Consider the following 21,840-nt stretch of genomic DNA (forward strand, 5'->3'; position numbering starts at 1 on the left):
CTCCTTGCCCATTTTTCCTCTGAGACCCCAAACCATTAGTACCCAGCCTTCCCTCATCTTTAGCACCTCTTGCATCTCTCCTGTTGCACTCATTTGCAACTGAGAATTCAGGTATCTGCTTCACCTGTTCAGCAGCTCTATCTTCTGTCTGTCTTTGTATGCCAGCCCTTGCATTAAAGTGGTTACCGACACTCACTGCCACTGGAACAGCCACTTCAGCTGTCCCTACATGTCTTCTGCATCCAGCTCCCCCAAGAAAAGAATAAACCCGATTTGTGACTGTGATGAGGTTTAAATACAAATAAAGGCCATGGACAGTACTTTCCATCAGTGCAGACGGGAGCATCAGAGCAGGGTTAGATGACGTGTCTGCAGAAACCTGCTGACAGTATGTGAATTATCCTGGTTTGCTGAGGATTCTCCTGTGTGACAGCCAGTCCAAGCTGTAAAAAACTCAAGGGTTGAGCACCCAAGCTGGGCAGGGTTTTAAATTCATTGTCATTGTTCCTATAGCTAGTATCATTACACACGTAGTAAGGGGGAGTCTTATTTGAATTTTGATAAGAACCATGTCTGAATTACCAAAATGTACTATTTTTAATCCCTTATAATAGAACTGCCAGGATGTCTGTGTGAGGGAATTAGAATCAGCTGAGTAAGAAAACTGAGAAGCACTGTAAGAAAAGGAAGACAACTGAATTTAGTTGGTACTGGTGAGAGAGAAAGTTATAATGGGATCAGAAACTGAAAAGAAAGTGAGGTTGGCTGGATAAATGGGCTGGGACTAGGATGAGTGAACAGGCACAGTAAGAGGGGCAAGAAAGTATGTCTAATAGTTTTTTGTGGAATAAAGATAGAAGACTGGAAATGCCTGGTCTGAGAGACAGTAAGAGGCCAGAGAAATTATAATTTAGGAAATGGAGTAGGTGTAGAAGGGGAGTAAGATTGAGACCACATCTATGAAGCAAATGAAGACAGCATTGTGGAAAGTGAATTTGAACTGTGGAGGGCTGAAGGTTTAGGAGTACATACATGAAAAGTATCTGACTGAGCCAATGTCTCAGCATGGGAAAGAGAAGGGGTAGGAATTATAATAGTGGTTACTTCTGGAAATATGGATAGAAGAATGTGAGATAGAGCTAGATGAGCTAGAGAAGATGAGAGATACTTCACATGAGTTTGGTTTTCTTCCATTTGGGCACCTTTATCTTTCATCTTTTAAGCAGTTTGCCTGGCTTCTGGTGCCTGTAAGCATAAATGGCTGTGGGGGTTTTTAGTGTTTTGTAAAATAAGTAGCTAATTTTTTATAAATATTTGAATATATAGTCCTTATTTTTTAACGTTTTGTATGTTACAAAGCAATATTTTAATCAAAATAGTTAATTTCATAGTTTAAACGGTGGAAAAAATATAAAAATTTGGACTAAAGACTCAGATTTCTTTCTTTCATTTTCCTCTCAAGTTAAAGGATATGCTTTACATTACAGACTGAGAAAGCAACTGGCATAAATTACTGTATGATGACATGGGTATATCTGATACAAGTTCTTAGATGACAGGAGCCACCTCTTGCAAGTTTCATTTGTCAAAGCTTACCTCTCTGTGCCATGGAGAAAAGGTTACAGCATTCATCTTCGATGTGATATGAAGTACATTTTAAAATATAGAATATTCTGTGGATTCCCTCTCTAAAAAAGTGAATGATCCTGTACCAAAAGTTTTAGTGAATGCAAATTTATTCTTGCAGATACGGTAGCAAAAGTTACAGCAAGATTTTTTTTGCTTGTTCTAGTGATTAAATATTAGCTGCTTTGGGTTTTGTTTGAATTGATGACAAGCATGTTACTTTCTAGAAATTATTTACAAGTAAGAAATTCTACCAACACTCTGAATGTCCAGACTGGAACATAATTAAAACTAAATATTTGACACCTTTGGCTGTATTCCTTTGCTGTCACAGACACAAATGCCATTGATTTTTGATATCATGGGAATAGGAGAGCTTGACAGTGTCTTCACAATGGCTTCTTTGATGCTTTTCTGTGACAATTATAAAACAATTATTGTCAGGCTTTGCATTCACCTTCTTTTAGCAATAGGAATGAAAACTTAAATGTTTCATTCACCTATGTCTGTGCCACTTTCACTATCTGGCATCTCAATAGCCAACAGTGAAGACACAAGGAAGGGTGACAAGGTCCCTGTACTTGAGTCCCACAGAATGAAACTGCCAAGGCTCGACCAATACATTACAGGTTTGAACAGCTCCATAAGCTCATAACTAGAGATACTGTTTTACCCCCTAATGATGGGGTGGACTCTCAAATTCTGCTGCTTGTACCAATCTGTTCAGTAGGTTTTTTTCCCCCTCCCAAATGTCTATACCTGCAGTGACATTAGCACTTCTGTAAGCTCCAGTTGTCCAGGAGGAATATTCAAGTGCTTCAGGGTGTTTTTCACATCAGCATCTAGCTGATATGCCCAAACTCTTCGTGTATTAATTTCCAATTTCTGCTTTAGATGGTGGTCAGTGTAAAGTGGGGTTTAGCTTTGGACTTCCTCAGGTGCATAAAACCTGATGGTTTTAAGGATGTTTGCCATAGGATCTGCTTATGCACTGTTGTTCCAAAACACATGGTGACAGTGGCTGTTGCTTAAGTTGATCATTTCACACACTCTTAAAGCATTTTGCTGAATGCTTCCAAGAATATGACTTTCAGAGACTTTTCTCTGCTTTTATCTAGCAGAGTAATCTAGATCTCTGCTTCTATCTAGCAGAGTATAGCCTGTTTCCTTGTAGAAGTATGGATTTGACACAAGGAGCAAAAATGTTCTGAAAAATTATTAAGCAGGTGTCACAAGCAGTAACTGCTTAGAAGAAATGAGGGCGTGTTTGCTTTCTTAGTTCAAGGAAAGAGGAAAGCAAATGAAGTAGGAAACAAATACAGCTGAAGTGGTAATGGGTTGGTGAGTCACAAGAAGCGAGGTTGCATTTTCTGACAGAATGTAGCCAGCAACCTTGGAGCATTTTTGTGAAGTGTTTGATTGCAGAGAACAGAGATGCTTTGAAAATCCTATTTTGAGCGTTCATCCCTTTTTTGAATGACTGGATGCTGTGGTAATAAATAATGGATGAATAAAACTTAAGCCAAAAGGGACCTTCAGGTCATCTCTCAGGACTTCACTGTATCATGAGACATGACATTTCAGCAGGTTATCCTGAACTGAACTAGCACATCTGTTCTGACATCTCTTCAGCTGAAGCCATCAATGGCTGAAAAGTCTCAGGGCTTGGAGTTTTTTCTTACTACTTCATCAGTATTACTTGCAAATTGTCATTCTCATCTGCATTAGTTGGACTTTGCTTTCCTGATTATTACATGCTTTTGCCAGACAGATTTAAGCACCTTTCAATACCAGTATTTTCTTTCTGTATAGACAGCTCAATCTTTTTAATAACAGATAAAATCTTTACATGGTTATTCATTTTTATGCATATTCTTTGTCCTGTCTTTAGCAGTCTTTAAAGAAAGACAGTCAGTAGGATACTACTGTTCTCCCAGTATCTCTTCCACAGTCCATGTTCTACTCTGTGCAAAATTCACAGTACCTTTCTGCTACTACTTTCTTCCATCACTGCTATGCACAAAACTGGGATTTGGCCTTTTTGCCCCAGCATTGCCTAGGAGCTCATTCTGAGGGGAAGGGTATTATTGTTATAATATTATGTTATAATAAGCAGTGTGTTATTGTTGCTGTCTGGACCTGTTGGATGCAGGATTGCTGTCCCCATCGCTACATGTGCAATGTGTGCCTTGTTGCAAAAAGACACTTTACAAGGTGTTGATTTTTACGTAGAAATGTGCTGCCTTCAGCTTGACAGCAGCCTTTTTTCATCCATATTTTCTCTGAACAAGAATTTTGCTGTACTGGCAATGAAGGAGAAGTTTCTGGGAAGTGTTGTGCTTTTGCAGAGCTCCTTCACTGTGGGGCATCAGAGGATGACCTGTACAAAACTCATACAGAACTGTGCTCCTTAAGTCAGCTGTAGGGCATCCCTTTGCTGATAAAGTTGAGACCAGCATGGGCTCAGGCTGCATCTGGGAATGCTTCGAAATGCTTTCTAGAAACAAGATTGATCATTCCATACACAGCTTTGTTGCACACCAGCTGCACTGCTTTGCTGCTGGCTGCAGTTAGTTAGAGGTGGGTTTGCTTCTGGGGATGCTTTATCATTTCAGTATTACTAATTAGGAGCTACAGGGTGATTTTGAGTGGATTTGAATGGTGGTAAGAATGGTGAATACAAACTCTGGAGAGAAAGTGTTCAATTTATTTCACTACCTTTGCTGCTCTTATATCTTTTCTGAAGTTCTTATTCTGAAGATAATTGAATTGTATCAATTTTCTGAAGTTAATAATGTGGTGTCTTTCACATAATAAAAAAAAAGAGAAAGTGAAATGGTTTTGAATTTTGTGAACTGTTCTGTACTGTGCCAAGACACTGAAACAAAACCTCTTGAATAATGGAACTGAAAAACACACTTTGAAATTCTCACAGTGCTAAAATGAAAGGCATCAAGACTTCTGATGGCATTCACTGAGAGTACCATGGCTCAACTCTAACCGTGTCTTTGGAGTGTTTTATATTAATTGATTTTGTATGGAAGATAATCCAGGGATTCCTTTCATTGCAGAAAGCCACCACTAGACTGTGCTGGGGGACACAAAAAAATAATGATGCAAAAAGTGTAAAAAAATCGAATTCTCTAAGTTACACCATCAGTGTAGGAATTAAACCCCAGGTTTAAGATCTGCCTTCCTACTTCCTTCAGAAATGCACATTCCTGAGGGGTGGGATAGAGAGCATGGAAGAATGGACAGTGGATGAGAATGGTCATAGCCAGCCTGAGCAAGTTCATTCATCTTTTTATTGCACAGGTTATTGTTCCAAAAGGAGGCAATGGAGACTGAAAATCCTTAACAAAGAGGAAAACATTGTGCTATAACATTCTGCTTGTCTCAAAATACCAGTCCTATATTTTTATAGTATGAAATAGAAGGTATCTGTGAATGCACTTTTGAAATGAGTGGGAAACACCCACTCATTTCAAAAAGTGCTCTCATACAGCCAAGACCCAGTGAGACTCAACCATTCCTGTAATTGCATTGTTATTTTTGTAGCAATGTTTCCAAGAATAGAAGCTTTGTTGCCTTAAATTTTAAACTAATAACATGAGTAGTTTTAGTAGGAAAAGGACTGCTTGCTAATTTGTGATCACATGCAATTTTAAATACTGGATAGTTTAACAAAATTCTTTAATGTCTTCACATATAATTTAGAGTTTGAATAAAGCTCTTAATGCCGTTTAGTAATAAGGATGCTTCCTTTGCATGTGAAAGTGCACACCTGCAAAACTACTGTCCCAGTTTCTTGGCCAAAATTGGTATAATTAGGATCCTCATTTTTAGTTATAGCCTCCTTGTTTTTACATGCTCATTGCTTTCCAAGTCAACTCTGTAGACATTTTGCTGTAACCTGGAATGACTTTTAAGTTTAAGTTAAAAAAAACATTTCCCCCCGCCAGCATTCTTAATTAGCAGGAGCTAAAATTTATGTCATTCCGTATCTTCCCCCTCCAGTTTTATTATGTAAAAATATTAGGGTTTTTTGTTTCTTCATATATCTTTCACATAGTAAAATTACTTTAAAATTACAAGTTTAAAATCTTGACTGAAGAGTTTGGGGAGTTTTGGCTAAACCCTTTAATTTACCATTAAGATTTTGAGAGATTTAAGGCTTCAGTGCAAAAGTGAAAGGATCAGCATAGAGACCAAATTGCAATAAAAGCAATATAGAGAGTCAGAGGGATGCTCCCAAGTCGCTTGAAAGTGCTCCCTGTTCTACTCATATGATGAGTAAAGGGAAGAGATACTATTTGTAAGTTAAGACACAGTAGTTTGATATTTGCATGATAAATAGATAGAGTAGGAAATAGATAATAGGCCCTATTTTTAATGTAGTAACAGGACACAAACTTTTATTTTTGTATTTGTTTTTAAAATTTCTTTAGCACCATGAGCAAGGCTGTGCTGTGTGCTTTCTCTGTGCTCTTACACTCCATGTTACATCGGTGATGTGTGGTTGCATGGACTTAAGGTTCAAATAAGAAAAAGGGTTTTAATTTTGCTTCTTTTCTACTTCTCCATGACAGTTCAAAAATTACAAAGAGCACTGAAGCAGTTGTTTGGGCTGCGTCTAACTTAACTAAACGTTGTCTTCTGGAAGTGGATGTTTGAGGGAAGGTACACCTTGTACCTAGTGCTTTGTCCACTCCAGAAGAGCTGGAGAAGCCTGCAGGTGCACATTTAAAACAGAGGAAGCTTTTTGGGACCCATTGTTCCTCGGTTGAAGTTCAGGCAAAGGTTTCTGGTGGTGCTTCAGTGGGTGCTCTGGACACTGGCTTGAGAAGGGGTCATGGCTCATCAACAACAGCTGCTGGATTCCCAGCTCTGAATGTGGGTGTTAGGTGGGGTCATTCCATTCAAAACTGGGTTCCCAAAGGGTTAAAATTCAGAGCTGTTGTAAATAAATTCTGTGAAAGTTGATCAAGCTTTGTGCCTGCTTGCAAAATAATTTTTTTTAAGTTCTAGAGAAATTCTTATACCTTCATTTATGTATCTAACTAAACACCTTTGTCAACTTCTCAGTGAAATTAATACTTTTACCTGGCAATAGGAAGTGGTAGGAGGAAGACACGGGGATCCTTGAGAAACACAGTGCTTGGGGGTTGGTTCAAGGTCAGTGGTACCTGCTGATGGTCATTGGATAAGATGATCTTGAATACCAGCATTGTTACTTACATATAAAATGAGTCCTGTTGCAAAGTGGAGTAAGTAGATGGTTTCTTTACTTTTGCACTGGTGTCCTGTGTTTCCTAGGCCACTATTCCTGAAAATAATAAACTGCTTGCTTTGTTTCTGGGTCTTGCTTCAAGCTTCTGCTTTAACCATAGAATAGTTTTATCTGTTTTAAGGATAAATAGCTTCGTGGATAGAATATGATTGCTGTGCATAGAACAACCTATCATTTCCTCTTGCTCTAAAATGTGGTGGATAGACCACCACTGCATGTTGCTTTCATGTTTCTGCTTTTTCTACATCATCCACATACTCTTGAAGTGTTTTAGCTGTAGGGAACATCTGTCACAAACCCAAATGTTTATATTCATATAAATTGGCAGTTGTGTCAGCTCCTTGAAGAGATGTTCATCACAATCCTTTTGCAAGCAGATGTGCTGTGACTGGAAAAACTTCTTTAATAATTAAGTACAATTAAAGTATCTGGAATCTGTTCCAGTTACTGAAGCATCATTGAAGATTGTGATTCTTTTTATGAAAATACAATTGCCTGGATTTTGCATTACAAATATATGTTAAAGTCATGTCTGGAAATCAGAGAAAAGTTCTTTGCAGACTGTACAGTGAGCAGTGCTAAAATTGGGGGAGTTGTGCTTAAGATTATTTATTTATTTATTTATTTTCATAAAATCAGATGCATTAATCATGAGAAGTACAGTTTCTTCACAGATTTTCCATATGGACTTCCCTGGTTATAAATAGTACTTTTAAAGGCTTGATTAGAAAAAAAATGAGTTTCATACTTATAAAACATCACTGTAGTCAAGCAACCAGCCCAAAAGGAACTGATGCATGATGAAAGTAATATTTTGTATTTCAGTTATAAAGATGGAGTTCAATATCTCTCCCACTGTGCGCTGGCAAATAGAGAAAGGACTTCTAATTCAATTTAAACCTCATTCAGTTCAATCTCTGTAGAAATGTGTTGGATGCTGAAGATAGTTTTCTCAACAGCTTTCTGCTGTAACCAGCACTGTAACCAGTAACCAGGTTACTGGTGAGCTGCTTTTCCTGTAGGAGGAAAGAGAGAAGAAAAAGGCAGAGGGATGACTGGTCTTCAAAATTCATTACAGAACCACTAGTGTTAGTCTTAAGTTTTATTACATTTAAAATATATTAAGATTTTTTTAAGCAGCACAGAGTGCTGTAGTTCAAATATCTCAGGTTAGTGTCAGGTTTTAATAGTTTTATGCAGTCTTTTCAGTGATGTTTTCTTCTTCTTGGCTCTACTGTATATAGTATAGTTTCCTAGATTTCTATAGAATTCACCTGTGTTTTCAGTGCTTTTTTGTCATATGCTTTACATTTATCTCTTCTTCTCTTTTTCCAAGCCTATCTTCTCATTAAAAGGTATCTGCTCCTTCTTTCCTGCTTCCACAGACCATTTCTCCCTCCATCTCTCCTTCTCTCCCTGTTATTTTAGCCTTTCTCAAAAACTAACCTTCCCCCCCCCACTGATAAAGGCAATAAAGTTTGATGTTTTAGGCTGAAGATATTGTTAAAGATCAGGATAACTTCACGGTTAGAGGCAAAGGCAGCCCATGCTACAGAATTTTCTGGGAATTTCTCCCATATACCCAAATGGCTAAAACTACTAGTCAGCTGGTCTTCATTTAAGATACTTCTGAGGAGCTTTCCTCTTCATTCTCCTTTTTATCCCAAAACTTTTTTGGGGACCATTCTTCTCAATAAGCCTAACAAATCCTGGAAGATACCATGCACTTTAAAGTCTTAGGCATTGTCTTTTGATTTCAGCAATGCTGAAATGCTGCATGTTAGTTTTCATAAATAATTCTCATCTGTTGTGAAACTGTTCTATTTTGAAATGTATGTATTTCACAGAGGAAAGGACAGAATTGATCCCTTCCAGCTATTTAGGTAACAACCAAACATAAGCTGTGTTGAGTCTTTGGTAGCTGTGCCATACTTTTCACTGCAGCAGTGGTTACTTGCATTTTGGACTGGTGAGGGCCTTCACTTTTATGTTTTTAAGAAAATGTGTGTTATTTCCACTGGGCTCATGCAGATCATCATAGGATTTGTTGGGATGAATGTTGGCAGAATTCTTGCTGACTGAGTACCCTATGTACCCACATATCTACTCAGGGTGGCGGTACCAAATGCTCTTCCTTTTCAGTCTGGATCACAGCCAGGTATTACCCAGGATGAACCAAGAGGCAAGGGAAATGAATGTAAGATAGCACTGACAGAAAATAACAACAAAATGAAACAAAAACAAAACCCACCATGAATACAAGTCCGGGACCTTTTTTAAGATGTTCAGTTTTCCAAATGAATCTTGGTTTGAAGAGCTGAAGGAAGTTGAAATCTGGTTCAGTTTTGCTTCATGCTAGCAAACAATTATCAGAGAGAGAAGATTGTCTACTCAAGGTGGAGGTGAAAATGAGCAAGGTGGAAATGGTGCAACCAGGCTTCCCTATACATTTTTTTTCTCTTGGTTACTGGAGAACGTTTCTAACTTTCTTTTACTTTTGCTCAAGGAAGTCAAGCTTGCTGAATCTTCAGCTCTTTATGCTTTGACTAGGGGAAAAAAAAAGTACAATTTGAACTTTCAAAAGAAGAATAGTATTCAATTTTATTGCTGGACTTCAATCAGTAGCTCTCCAGGTGCATTATAAAACCTGCTGATATTTTAAAAATCTTCACTAATTTGGCATGGCCATCTTAACACAGGGTCTGTTTTAAAAACACGTTGAATGCTCACATCTTCTGACATAAAAGGAAAAGGAAAGAAAAAAGAGAGCATAAAACAATAAAACCGGGGCCTGTAGGCAGAATGTTTCATTACAATGGTTGTGGGGTTTCTTTTTAATTATATGTAATAAAAAACTTGCAGATGATGCCCACTCTTTGGACGGGGGGATAAGACAAGTAAAGTTCCTTGCCTGAGGCCCAGGGTTGGGAATATAAACCATAGTTAGCTGGCATTGTACTTTTTGATAATAGCAATGTCACCAGTGATCTAATGATGACTTTTCCTCCCCTTTGATGATATGTTGTCTTGCAGATAATTATTGGCATGATACAGTAAAATATTTTGATGGAAGACACAAACAGTTTCCCATATAATAAAGTGCTTTTTTGTAGAGTCTGCATTCCCACAGTGGGATCTGGTGGTGTCTGTTCTTCGACGGGCAGGATTTTATCAGAAGAGACTGGCTCTGTGGTGGTAGGGAGTGTGTCCCAGCAGTTTTTAATGCTGATGACATTATAACATCATTGAACTTCATTGCAGCACTTTGTTTACAGTGAGGCTGCTACTTAGATCTGCAGAGAGGAGGGAGCCTTAGGAAGTGCAAGACCAGTGTTTAACAAAACTTACCTTCTTCCCCCTCTCCCCTTCTCTTCACAGAAAATATCAGAGAGGAACCCGAGTACGTCTCAGACTGCTGGATCTTGAACTGACGTCCAGGTTTTTGGGGGCAGCCAGTGATACAACATTGCTGGAAGCTGATGCAGTGCTTTTGGGACTTGCAGAGAGCAAGCAAACAAAGCAAAAGGAGTAAATTTACTGCAAAGAGATGCGCTTTGTGCACTTCGTGCTCTGTAACAAATTACATAAATTAAATGCTTCCTCAGGAAATAAATTAAAATTTTCTGTCCACTTAGTCATGTAAAAAATGAGATCAATAAAGAACAATAAGCACATTGTACCTAATCCTTGCTCCATTTTTATTCACTCATCTTTCTAGCTCTTTGCGTTTAGATTTAAAGGTGCAGGCTAACTGAATGTGTTCATATTCTTGTATAAAGAATTTCAGAGTCCATCATACTACCCCAAAGGAATGTTGATTTTCCATGGAGGAAGTCCCAAGCTTGCTGTCGTGCTGCTTCTAGGATGGTGTTTCATACAGAACAACATCAAGGGTTTCTGATTTCCAAGCTGCACTGCAGGCTGTTTTACTACTGATACTGGGTTTAGTATCTGTTACGGAACATAAAGCTTTTATCTCCATCTGCATGATGAACTAGAGATTATTCTTTGCTTTAATCAGAGCTCCCATTTCCAATGCATGTTAGTAAATTTTCTCTGGTGGTTCATAAAAATGGAAAGAAGCTGTTTCAATGTAGTTGGCCAAGGGTAGGTCTTAGTTTTCTGTAAATATATTTAAGACAAATACAGTGGGTGTTTGAACACACAACCAAAGAATCATGCTATGGTATTTCCTGTATCTTTTTGGAGCTTTTGGTAACAGATTTCTGGTCTGTTCAAGCCTAAATTCTGCACAGTCATTTTTGATCTAGCAAGTGTTCTGAGGGAAAGTGAAATTTGCCATTCATACCACAGAATTGCAAAAGAAGGCCTGTATAATCTCACAATATTTTTCACAAATATTGGAATGAAATGAGATTTGTTGAGATAGTATGCCCTGTTTGTCTGCAGTGACTGTCCAGTGACAGTGTGTTTCTTTTATATGTATGTTATTCAGCAAATTGCACAAAATTCAGCAAAACAGCCGCTGGCTTAAGCATGTTATTACCCAAATCCACAGACCCCTCATCTTTGTGCTGCAGCAGGCCATGTGAACATTGATGGAGCCACTGAAGGATGGTGTAGCTCCTTCTGCCTCTCAGGACTGAGTACATTGATGTCTCAGTCCTATGAGGGAAGAGGAAGTAAGGGAATCCCTAAAGAAGCAGGGTGCCAGAGAGCACAGCTCACACATCCCTTTCCTTGCCGTTGTCTGGGAGGTGCTTGGATAAGATGGCATTAGTGCAGAAATGGGGAGCAGTTCTGTTACATCACAGCTGGCTAGTGGCTCAGGTTGTCACCCAAGCTCTGCAAGTCTTCATATGATCCAATAAAATTTCTTCAGGATACAAAAGCTTTAACCTGTTTATAGGTTAACCATTGTCATGTCTTTTTAAAGGTTTTTGTATTTTTTTTAAACATATAAAGAGAAAAGCAGAAGTGCCTTTTTACCTACACTACAGCCATATTACATATGCATATAACCATATGCACAGTGGTTTGATTGTTTCTTACACCTCTGGCTAAAAGAAAACCTTTGACCAAATAAACAGAAGATTAATTTCCCACCTTTGCCCTCTTGTAACACTGAAATAAAAGGTACAGTGCAGACACAATCATACAATTATTAAGGTTGAAAAAGATCTTCATGATCATTGAGTCCAGCTGTTAACCCAACACTGCCAACTTCACCACTAAACCATGTCCTTAAGTGCCTCATCTACAAATGTTTTGAACACTTCCAGAGGTGGTGGTGCCACCACTTGACTGGGCAGCCTGATTCAATGCCTGGCATCACCTGATATGGGAAGTTTCCAAGATGCATCTCATGTATGATCTGTCATGGAGAATATATTTATTATAAGGTATTTATTTACCAAAATACTAGGAGGAATCACATGGTAAATGTATAACCATTCTGAAGGAATGAGCATGTTTCAACAGATCCTTTTATAGTTTTCCGAACTGAAATTTTGTTTCTGAAATCGGTATGGATCCAAGCTAGAGAAAGGAAACAAGCAATGAGAGCTTATTTTGTTGCTTTAATTTGCTCATTCATCTCAGGGATCTTAATTAGGGGATTTTGAACATGAATTTCTTTGGGTGTTAGCCTCCAGGTAAAGAGTTATTCTATCCCTAGAATAGGAAAATAAGGCCTTTTTAAGAAGCCAGGAGGGATTTAAAACATCAAAGAAATCCTGTCTGTTGAACGTAACTCATCCTACATGCTTGATCAACCTTCAATAAGAGTGATTTGAAAGAAAGCATATGCTTTAATGTTTTGGGGCAGAATAAGAGTTATTTCACAGTAGGGTAACAGATAGTGAGTTTATCAAACCTTCCTCTGGATAACCTTTAGGTTATGGTTTAGGTTTAGCTTTTGGAGGCTGTCATGGTCATTATTTCAAGTCTAGCTTAGTGTTCTATTTGGAAACCAAAGAGTTGACATAAACTGACTCAGTCACAGAAATTGCAGGTTTGAGCCTCCAGTGGCTTTAGGCTGCTGCTAGTCTTTGTGGCCTTTGATGAACCAGTTGTTGTCCCAGTTCATCTTTGGTGACCTTCAGTTATTAATTGGCCCTCCAAACTCTTCATACAAGAGTTGTCCCATGGAAGAGTCTCTGTTTGGGGTAGCCTGTGCCCATTGCACATTGCCTCAGTTCTACACAACTCCCAAAGGCAGAATTGCAAAGGCAGAGCAGGGATTTCTGAAATGTCTTTGTGGTGGGCTGTTACAACTGCATTTTATAGCTGTAATACCTGCATATACCAAGAATATGTGGAGACTACATGTCCATAACAGAGCAAGAAACCACCAGTGTTCATTACTGAACAGCCACGATGGAACAGTTGCATGACCTGTATCTATAAGACTATTCTTATTTTTTACTCCTTGTCAGAGTAGAAGTTGATAATGCAAGCAGGTATTTCTAGGGCCATCCATACAGCAAAACAAATGCAGGTTTCTTTTCTGCTGGTTGCTCCCTGTCCTCAGGAGTTCCCTTTTTTCTTCATGGCCACATTCATTTTTGCTCCTCTGCATTTTCTGCTGTCAAATGTGCACAAGTGTATGTACAAGATATACAAGAACTGTGCACAGTAAAATCTTGTCCACGTGGTACAGATCCCTGAGTGACCTTGTGTGGGTCTTAGTTTGGGCAGTGGTATCAATCTGAATTTTTGTTTGGAGGTCATTCTTATTTCAGGTAAGAGGATAACATAAAGAACATTTCTTTATGTTAGATCCTGCTAACATGTAGAAAGGCTAAAGCCAGCCCTGCAGCTCCTGTGGCACTGTGCCCAGCCCAACCACTGTGCCTGGAATACTCTTATCACTAGATATACTGCATGTACAACTAAGATGAACCAAATGAATGCTACTTGTACATATCAAGATTCCAGCTGAAAATGGAAGAGCATCATTTTGCTGAGAATCCTGAGAGCAGCATAAACCAAGTTCTGCAACTATGCTCATCTGACTGCCAAAATCAGGAATTTTTCTACATGCCATGCTGCATTTCTTTCTAAATTTTGTAGTTTTTTCTTACTCTGGAGCATGCACCAGATGAGCGATTCATTACTAAAATCATATGGATTTCTGCTCTCACCTTTTTTTGATTATGCAGCTGAGAAGACATTTGTTTTTCAGATATTTGGGGTTTTTTTCCTGCACCAATCTTGAGTTTTGAAAGTGTTGAATAGTTTTTTGCTCTGAAATTTTTCAGGTAACAACATAAACCCCACTTCATTAGCAGATACTGAATTTTCATTATCCTCTATCATATTCTGCTTTGTATGCTGCCCACATCTCTTAGTTGACAAATTTCTCACTTAGATTTGGATAAGCATGACAGATTCACTTCAAGAAGTTGTAATTCATGCTTGGTGTAAAATTTGCACTCGGAATTGTAACGCTGAGTGCTCAGACAGCAGCATGAAATGCATCTTCAGCAGAGGGAGGAGGAGGGTGCTGCCATCCTGGCCTTGCCTCCCCACTCTTTTGGGTACTCTATGGGTGATTCTGGTGGGAAGGCTCAAATCTTCCCTTCTGCACAAGCAAGGAGTATTTCCACACATTCTGCTAGGAGGACACTTACCTTTTCTAGACCTGTAACTGAAGTGCTTGTGAGCTTCCCCCTAACCCACTTCCACTTCTCACTCCACTCATGTGCCTGAATGTCCATAGTGCTTTCTAGGTTTACAGATGTAGTTATAAGCAAAGTTAGCTTTGATAAAAACTGAATCAAAGCTGGCTTGGGTTTTTATTTTTACTAGCTGAAGCAATAATTTCTCTTTTGGGTTTTTTCTGGTCCTGTTTTGAAGGCTTTAATAAGTTGTCCTAGACTTCTACCAAACAGAACATTAAACACTTTATACATGCTTGGAAAGCAAAATATCTTTATCATAATGTGGAGTTGGAAGAAAAATGATCAATGTTCAATGTTCCTTTGATGACTGATGTGCCATAACAAGACCTGGTAAATCCTCCTAGGCTTGTCTGACCTTTCATATTCCAGGCCTTTAGGTGATGAGATGGGGAAAAACGGAAACACTGAAGAAATCAGGCCTGCCTATTAAAAACAAATAAGCATCTTGCCACCAAAGCTTTGGCACTGAGCTCATTTACAAAGAAAAGAATACTTCACATTTTACTTCCCTTTAGGGCATTCTGAAAAGTTTGGGTTCCTCCTCATTTCTTAATAATGTCACATTTATAAATCAGGCAAATTAATTGTTCAAGCTCTTTATTCTTTTTCTGGTAGTATTAATCCCATATGCTGGGAAAGCTATTCCAGTCTTCTGGTTCATCTAGAGAGCATTTCTACTAGATACAAGTATGCACTCTAAAAGTGGGGGTTTTTTTTTAGTACATTATACATTCTGGGGAAGTGTTTAACGCATATGAAAGGTCTAGACTGCCCGAATGGGGCTATTACATTGTCATCTGGCCATAACCCAAAATAAATATTATCCCTGGTATGACTGCATTAGACTAACATGAGTAAGATCTTAAACACCTCTAAGTGTTCTCGTTGCCTTCTCGGTTGTGCCTCATTCCATCAGAGTTAAGCACCCTGATGCACTCACTGCATGGTGGCTCTAATGAGGAAATCTGCCATTTGTTAACTTCTGTCTGCAGCAGGCTGTGTGTCAAGAGCAGCCAAAAGTTACACGTACCAGCTGGGTTCAGGGATCCAGGGCATCCTTGGAATAGATTCTGTAGTCACTCTGTAGCTTTGGGTTGGCTTCTGAAAGTGGTGGCATATATAAATTGTTTTAAAATGTTGACTTTCAATGTAGAAATCTGGGTCTTTTTTCTCCCGTCTTATGAGAAATCAAAGAAGTACTGAAATACCAGCTCTGATAATGTCTTTCACACAAAAGCAGCTCCGCTGGTTGAATCTTTGCACATCTTCTCAACCTCAAACCTGGTTTGTGTTTAAGACATGACACATATGAGAACTGAAGTGTTATTTTACTGTCTCAGTCCAGTAGCATGGGGAAGAAATTTAATGGCTTCATACTTCTCTTCCCAGGGAGAGGAGTTCAGTTCTTCTCAAAATGACTCCATGAATACAAATAAACCCCAAAACTAATTGAAGGCCACAATCGGATATGCCAATTACCAAAACATACAGACACATCAGAGAAGAGAGTGTGTATACATCCTGACCTGCCTCACATGTCTGGGCACCATGTTGAACATCTTTGGATGGTCATGGTGACTGAGGGAGGGGCCTGAGTATTGGGGGAAAGAAAATATCACTCCTGTCTTCAAAAAGGGCCCAAAGGAGGACACCAGTGGTGCCTAGTGCCAAGACCAGAGGCTGTGGGTACACACTGAAACACAGGACATTCCCTCTGGACATCAGGAAACAGTTGTGCACTGTGACAGTGACTGAGCACTGGCACAGGTTGCCCAGAGAGGTTGTGGAGTCTCTATCTGTGGAAATAGTGAAAAAAAAAGTCTGGACATGGTCTTGGGCAACAAGGACCATGGGACCCTGTTTGAACAGGGAGGAATGGACCAGATGGCTTCCAGAAGTCCCTTTCAACCTGTACCATTCTGTGACTCTGTCTTCATCTTGCTTGGCCACTCTGGTAGAACACTGCTTCTTTTTCTCTCTCTAAATTTTGGAAAGCTTGGAGCTCCTGAATGCCCTGACCTGGAGATGGTTTTCTGATGAGTTAGGAGGGTACAGTCTTCTCTTTGGGATCCAGTTGTCAAAAGACAGCAGGGCATTGGGGTCCTCCAGAAGCGGGAAAGGTGGAAATCAGTACCTTTTGTGTATCCTTGAGGCTGGTTTCCTCTTTGTTTGGCAGGACCTTCCCTGCAGTCTGCAGGAGACTCTGGCTACTGCTGGTGGCTGCTGCCCTCTCCCACTCCCAACAAAGGTATCGTTCCTCCTTCTTCATTCCTACTGTATGTATGGGCAAACTGAGAAAAAGCTCAGTGAGACACATTTCCATCAGTACATCACTCTTGTACAGTGTGAAAAGGATGTCCATTCCAGCTCAGAGTTCGGTGCCAGCCACACCGAGGTGATGAGCAGTGTTGTCAGTGTTGCTGGCAGAAGCATCTGGCAGCTGTCCTTCAAGGAGGGGAGATGGTCCTGACCCCTGCGTGTAAATGTCCTCTCTTGGTAGTCACCGGCTACCTCCTGCCTGGCCTGTCTGCCAAAGCCCTTGTATGAGCCACCCTGGACTGTGGCAGGCTAGCATGGGTCTAGCTGTTGAATTGCTTGACCCAGAGAAGGACATTTGAATAGGCCAAGCACGGTTTGCTCAGGTTCACCTAAGAGCGGGCCCCCTCTTGGGGGCCAGGCTTTGCTCTATGTGACTGAGGGTCTTACGCGCTGATTTGGGTTCCTGCTTGCCCTGGAAGATCCCTGCTAAATTCGCAGCGGTGTTTGGTTCTGCAGCATGCCTAGGGAGGATGTGAGCTGGTGTTTCCCTCGGCAGAGCGGGCCGGGAGCCAGCACAGACCGAGCTGTGAAAGAGCAGCGTCAGCTCAAAATCTCTGCCGTGCCCTTTGCACCTCGGGCCGCGGCATCTTTGCACACGCTGGATCACCGGGGAGCTGAGGTTTCATTTACCGACTGAACGACTCTGAAAAAGGTCCTCCCCGTCCCAATTAGCGCTGCCGGGCGGCGCGGCGGTGTTAAGCGGAGCCGCTGGCCGGGCGGCGGGCGCGGCGCTGGGGCTGCGCGCTGGGGGGCTCCGGGCGCCGCACCCTTTCAAGCGCTGCGGGCTCTTGTGTGAAAAACAAGGGGCACAATGCTGGAGTCGTAACCTCCTCACCCCTGACGGCATGGGAAAGTGCACTCCTCAGCTGTTGGGTATAGAAAGGCTGCTGCAGGCATGAGAAATGTTCATAAAAATGCCGTTTAGAGCCTGCCCTTCTACTCTGCACATGTCATCTTGCCTATCAAGCTGCCTAATTGGAAAATTAGGCTGGCCTTAATTTAGAGACCTAAAAGTTCATGCTAATAATTTCCCAGAGACTCCTTTTTCCCAATTGTTATTGTAAATGGTTTCAGCACATTGGAAATCTTTACCGAAAATAAAGAAATATAGCCGGGAAGAGCAGATCTTACATTTCAGAGACATTCTCTGATTTCTATGTGTGAAATTGTATTGTTGTGCATCCTGTGAATGATCACTCAGAGATGAATGTGAGCCCCTGTTGTTTTCCATGCATCATTCCTTATTTGACCGAACACAAAGAGCTCATCGTACTTTAATTTACAGCATGTTATAATCTTATTTTGGAGCTTAATGCACCTGCTATTTTCTATCTGCTGAGACTCTGAAAGCAGCAGTAAGCAGAAGCTGCTTGCTGCTGCAAACATTTAGCCCCAGGGCCGTGTGTCTGTGGGCACCACTGATCCCAAGTCCTCTAAGGAGACCTGAGATGGTGTGTGGGATCAGCCCGGCTGCTTGAATTCTTCCTGACTTTTTGCAGTTAGGCACATCCAGGTGGCTGCACTCTATGCCTCTGCGATCTCTGGTGTGAACTGTGTTTAGGTGATGTGGTGATTTCCTCTCTGAGCCTGGATACTGCCCTTCTGGGATCCTGGATGGGAGAAAGGCAGTGGTGACCAGGCACATCAGGCTGTCTTGCTTCTCCTCAGCTGCTAGGGTGAGGAGGAAGGATTTCTGCTGACTCCTACCTGTACCCTGTGGACAGGAGCTGTGCTCTGCTGCCAGCTGGGCAAGGGCTCATGCAGGCAGGATGGCTGAGTGCTTTTGTTGCTGCTGCTGTTTCCACGAGCAGTGGGCGGTGTTGGAAGCTGGATGGTCTGACAAAACCTCTCACCGTGACTCTTGGCAGAGATAAGAGTGGCTGTACAGCAAGGGCTAAAGCATGACTTGATAAATCTGATAGTCCTCCAGATTTTTGTCCTTTTGCTGAAAGCTGCACACTGGAAGCATGGGAGCAGGAGAGGCCCTACCTAAGATGATTTTCAAGGTCAATATTGGGTACCTTGACATAAGTGTGCTAAGGCCATGGACACATCCTCCCTGGGTCCTGCTAAGCCATTTGGAGAGGCTGCTGCTCTTGCACAGCTACTCTGCTATCTCCTACCCAAGAAACTCACTCCCAGGTGAGTTCCCAAACAATTTTGACCCTGCTGCTTGTTCGATTTAAGTCTGGTCCATCATTATGGTTGCTTGTTTTGGGAGATGTGCTTATAGGGACAGGAGTGGGGAGATGGAGGGAGGGAGGGCATCTGGCACAAGTTGGGGCTGTTGCCTTTCCATCTCCAGGAGAAGAGCACTACTGAACACTGGGGCAAGAGGATGCCCATGGGTGAGACTACAGGGCACAAGTTAAGGGCAGGATGCAACCCCAGGATCAGGGTTTGTGAGGTTCAGCCATTCTCCTGGTGCAGCAAGCCATGTATGTGAGCAGGACCCCAATTCCACCTCCCCTTAAAACTGTAACCACACAGGCTGGGCTGAGATCTAATGTTGATGGAGAAAGCAGGGTTCACCTAAAGAATTCCTATGGGTGAAATCCAAAACATCAGGATAAAGAAATTAGAGAGAACAATGTGAAAACAAAGCAAACAAAACTCCTGCTCATCTTGGGCTCTATCCACCCTCCCTGCAGGCATATAGTGTTGCATGGGAAGTCTTCTGGTGATAAAACACCCAAGCTCCCTGAGAGCATCATTACCATTTCCCTCTTGCTGGAGGGCAAATCCAGGCCAAGATGGGACACACAGACCAAGAGGCCCTGTATTTATGACAAAGAAGTGCTCTTACTGTTCCACATTTATTAAGAGGTTTTGAAAGGGCAGGAGGTCTTCCTGGAGCAGGATTAAGTCTCAGATGAGTGAAACTGGGCAGAGCAGGAGCTTGTGCAAGCCTGAGAGGTGTATAGTGTACAGTAAAGAGTACAAATGCACATGTGTACTGAGGGGATAAAATAGGCCATAAAAGGCTTCTTTCTTCCATTTACACAGAAAGACAAAAGCCTGCTGCTGACCCTCTGCAACAGTGCCTCTGGCAGGACCTTACTGCAGCTCTTGTCTGTGTTGGTACGACCCAGAGCTCAGCTGAGCCCCTCCTGTGAAAGGGGCAATTTCCATGTCTCTAACCTTATTTTGGGTGCCTTGTTTGCTGGTAGCAGTGAGGGCAGCAGGCTGGAAGAGCTGTGACCATGAACCTTAATGCAAACCACCGTAGCACCTTGTGAGCTCTGAAGAGGGGCAGCTGGTTAGTGCCACTTACCTGCTCTTTATTGAAAAGCACAGTTGTACATAGATAAGGACAGGGGACTAGGTAGTCAGCCCTGCCAGGGATGTGCCCTCTCTATTGCCTTCCCTCTAGGCAGGCCCACGCTTCCCCAGCATGAAGTTAACGGGAGTTATCCTCCCTGCCCTCCGCCGCTTACAATGGAAATTAGTTCAACAGGATGAAAGGCTGATGGTGGGAAAGCATGTCAGAAAATACAATGCAGAGAACACAACTCTTGGGAGAGAGCTCTTTGTTTTGTTATTTGAAAGGGCTCAGGATTTAGTCAAGGGGGTGTAGTTATAATTTACTTTAAGGGATGCTGACAACTGCATTTGTCAAGTTAGATTATGGTCATACTGTCATAAAGGATCACTCTGTTGTTTTACTGCTAGTGTATAGATGCATAAGTACTTTGGACCTCAATGAGGATAAAAATACGGCTCTGATGTGTGAAAACCCATACTGCTGCCTAAATTTCTATGCTGCTACATGGCCCTTTGGTTGTGATAGGACTATTCAGTGCATACGTTTGAGCACTTGAATGAATTTCAAGTCTTTGTAGATCTGAAATAACTTGGCCTTCTGAAAATCATATTCTTAATTACTTGTTCTAAATAGTGACAGACTGAATGGGATATACCTAGACATTTTCAGATACATGTGAGCTCAAGAGATCTGGATGACATGGGCATCTTGATCTGCCTGTACATTCTGAAGTAGGTAGTTATTTAGCAAAGCGACCTTGTGCCACTAAGCTTCAGTTTTGCTATCCATTATCATGCCTCTCCTACCAATTTATGCTACTATGCACACACAGAGTATTACTATTTGCCATCTCTCTTTTGTTTCTCTTTCTTTTTTAATTTCAAACTCTCAGAGCCTGAGGATTGATCTATGGTGTTTTGGGTTTTTTTAGTTTTCCTTAGAAAACTCTCACTATTTATATTTCTTAATCAAATGTTTCCTTTCCACTAAAAGGCCTGCATATTGGAGAAAGCCAAGAGAGCTGCCAGAACTGCAGCCCAGCATGTTTGCTGGGGGGGATGGTGCTTAGAAAGGGTACAGGTGCTTCTGGGGTACTGAGCCACATGAGACAGCTCTGAACCATTTCAAGCTCCTGAGATGAAATACAGCTCCTCTCAGGCTGTGCACCACTGAATGGGGGCAGGTCCCTGCATGAAGCAGGTCTGATTTGAATGTAAATGACATGATTTTGCTGCAGTTGTCCACACTGAGGTGCTAATGAAGAAACAACTTCATCCTTCTGTGTTTGGTGTTACGTTTGTGTCAGGTCTCTTGGCATCCCTTCTCTTCGTGGGAAAACAGGGATGAAGAACTGCATCTATGCATGGGTACACAACTGCCTGGGATGTTTTTGGTTTTTTTTTTTTTTCACATTGCTTTACAAATAGCCCCTTTCCCTTCTGCCTCATGTTTGCTATTCTTCGTGCTGTGCTCCAGGAAAAAACTACTCGAGTTTAGGAGAGTTCAGTCTTTACACCCTGAAAGGTTATTCTGAATTAAGTATTTTTTGCATGGGGGTGCATGCATTAAAACACACTTCTCACAGCCAGGTAGGCAGAAGGGGATGCTGCAGTGTACATCTAGTTCATCCAGCATGGCCTGTGGGTGCTCACTGGGTACTCACCTGAACTGAGGTCCTTCTAGAGCACTACCTT

General features: G+C 41.3%; 1 protein-coding gene across 1 annotated transcript in view; it reads left to right on the forward strand.

Annotated features, from left to right (window-relative positions):
- Positions 1 to 10,600, forward strand: part of MRPS28 (mitochondrial ribosomal protein S28) — a 79,192-nt gene extending 68,592 nt beyond the window's left edge. Inside the window, exon 3 of the mRNA XM_005517410.3 lies at positions 10,295 to 10,600. Coding sequence (XP_005517467.3) covers positions 10,295 to 10,448 — 154 coding nt within the window. The 3' untranslated portion in view covers positions 10,449 to 10,600. The remainder of the gene's footprint in view (positions 1 to 10,294) is intronic.
- Positions 10,601 to 21,840: the final 11,240 nt, after the last annotated feature.

The sequence above is a fragment of the Pseudopodoces humilis genome, chromosome 1 (assembly GCF_049639895.1).
Source record: "Pseudopodoces humilis isolate 2021_Gansu_Grassland_sample_001 chromosome 1, ASM4963989v1, whole genome shotgun sequence".
NCBI lineage: Eukaryota > Metazoa > Chordata > Aves > Passeriformes > Paridae > Pseudopodoces > Pseudopodoces humilis.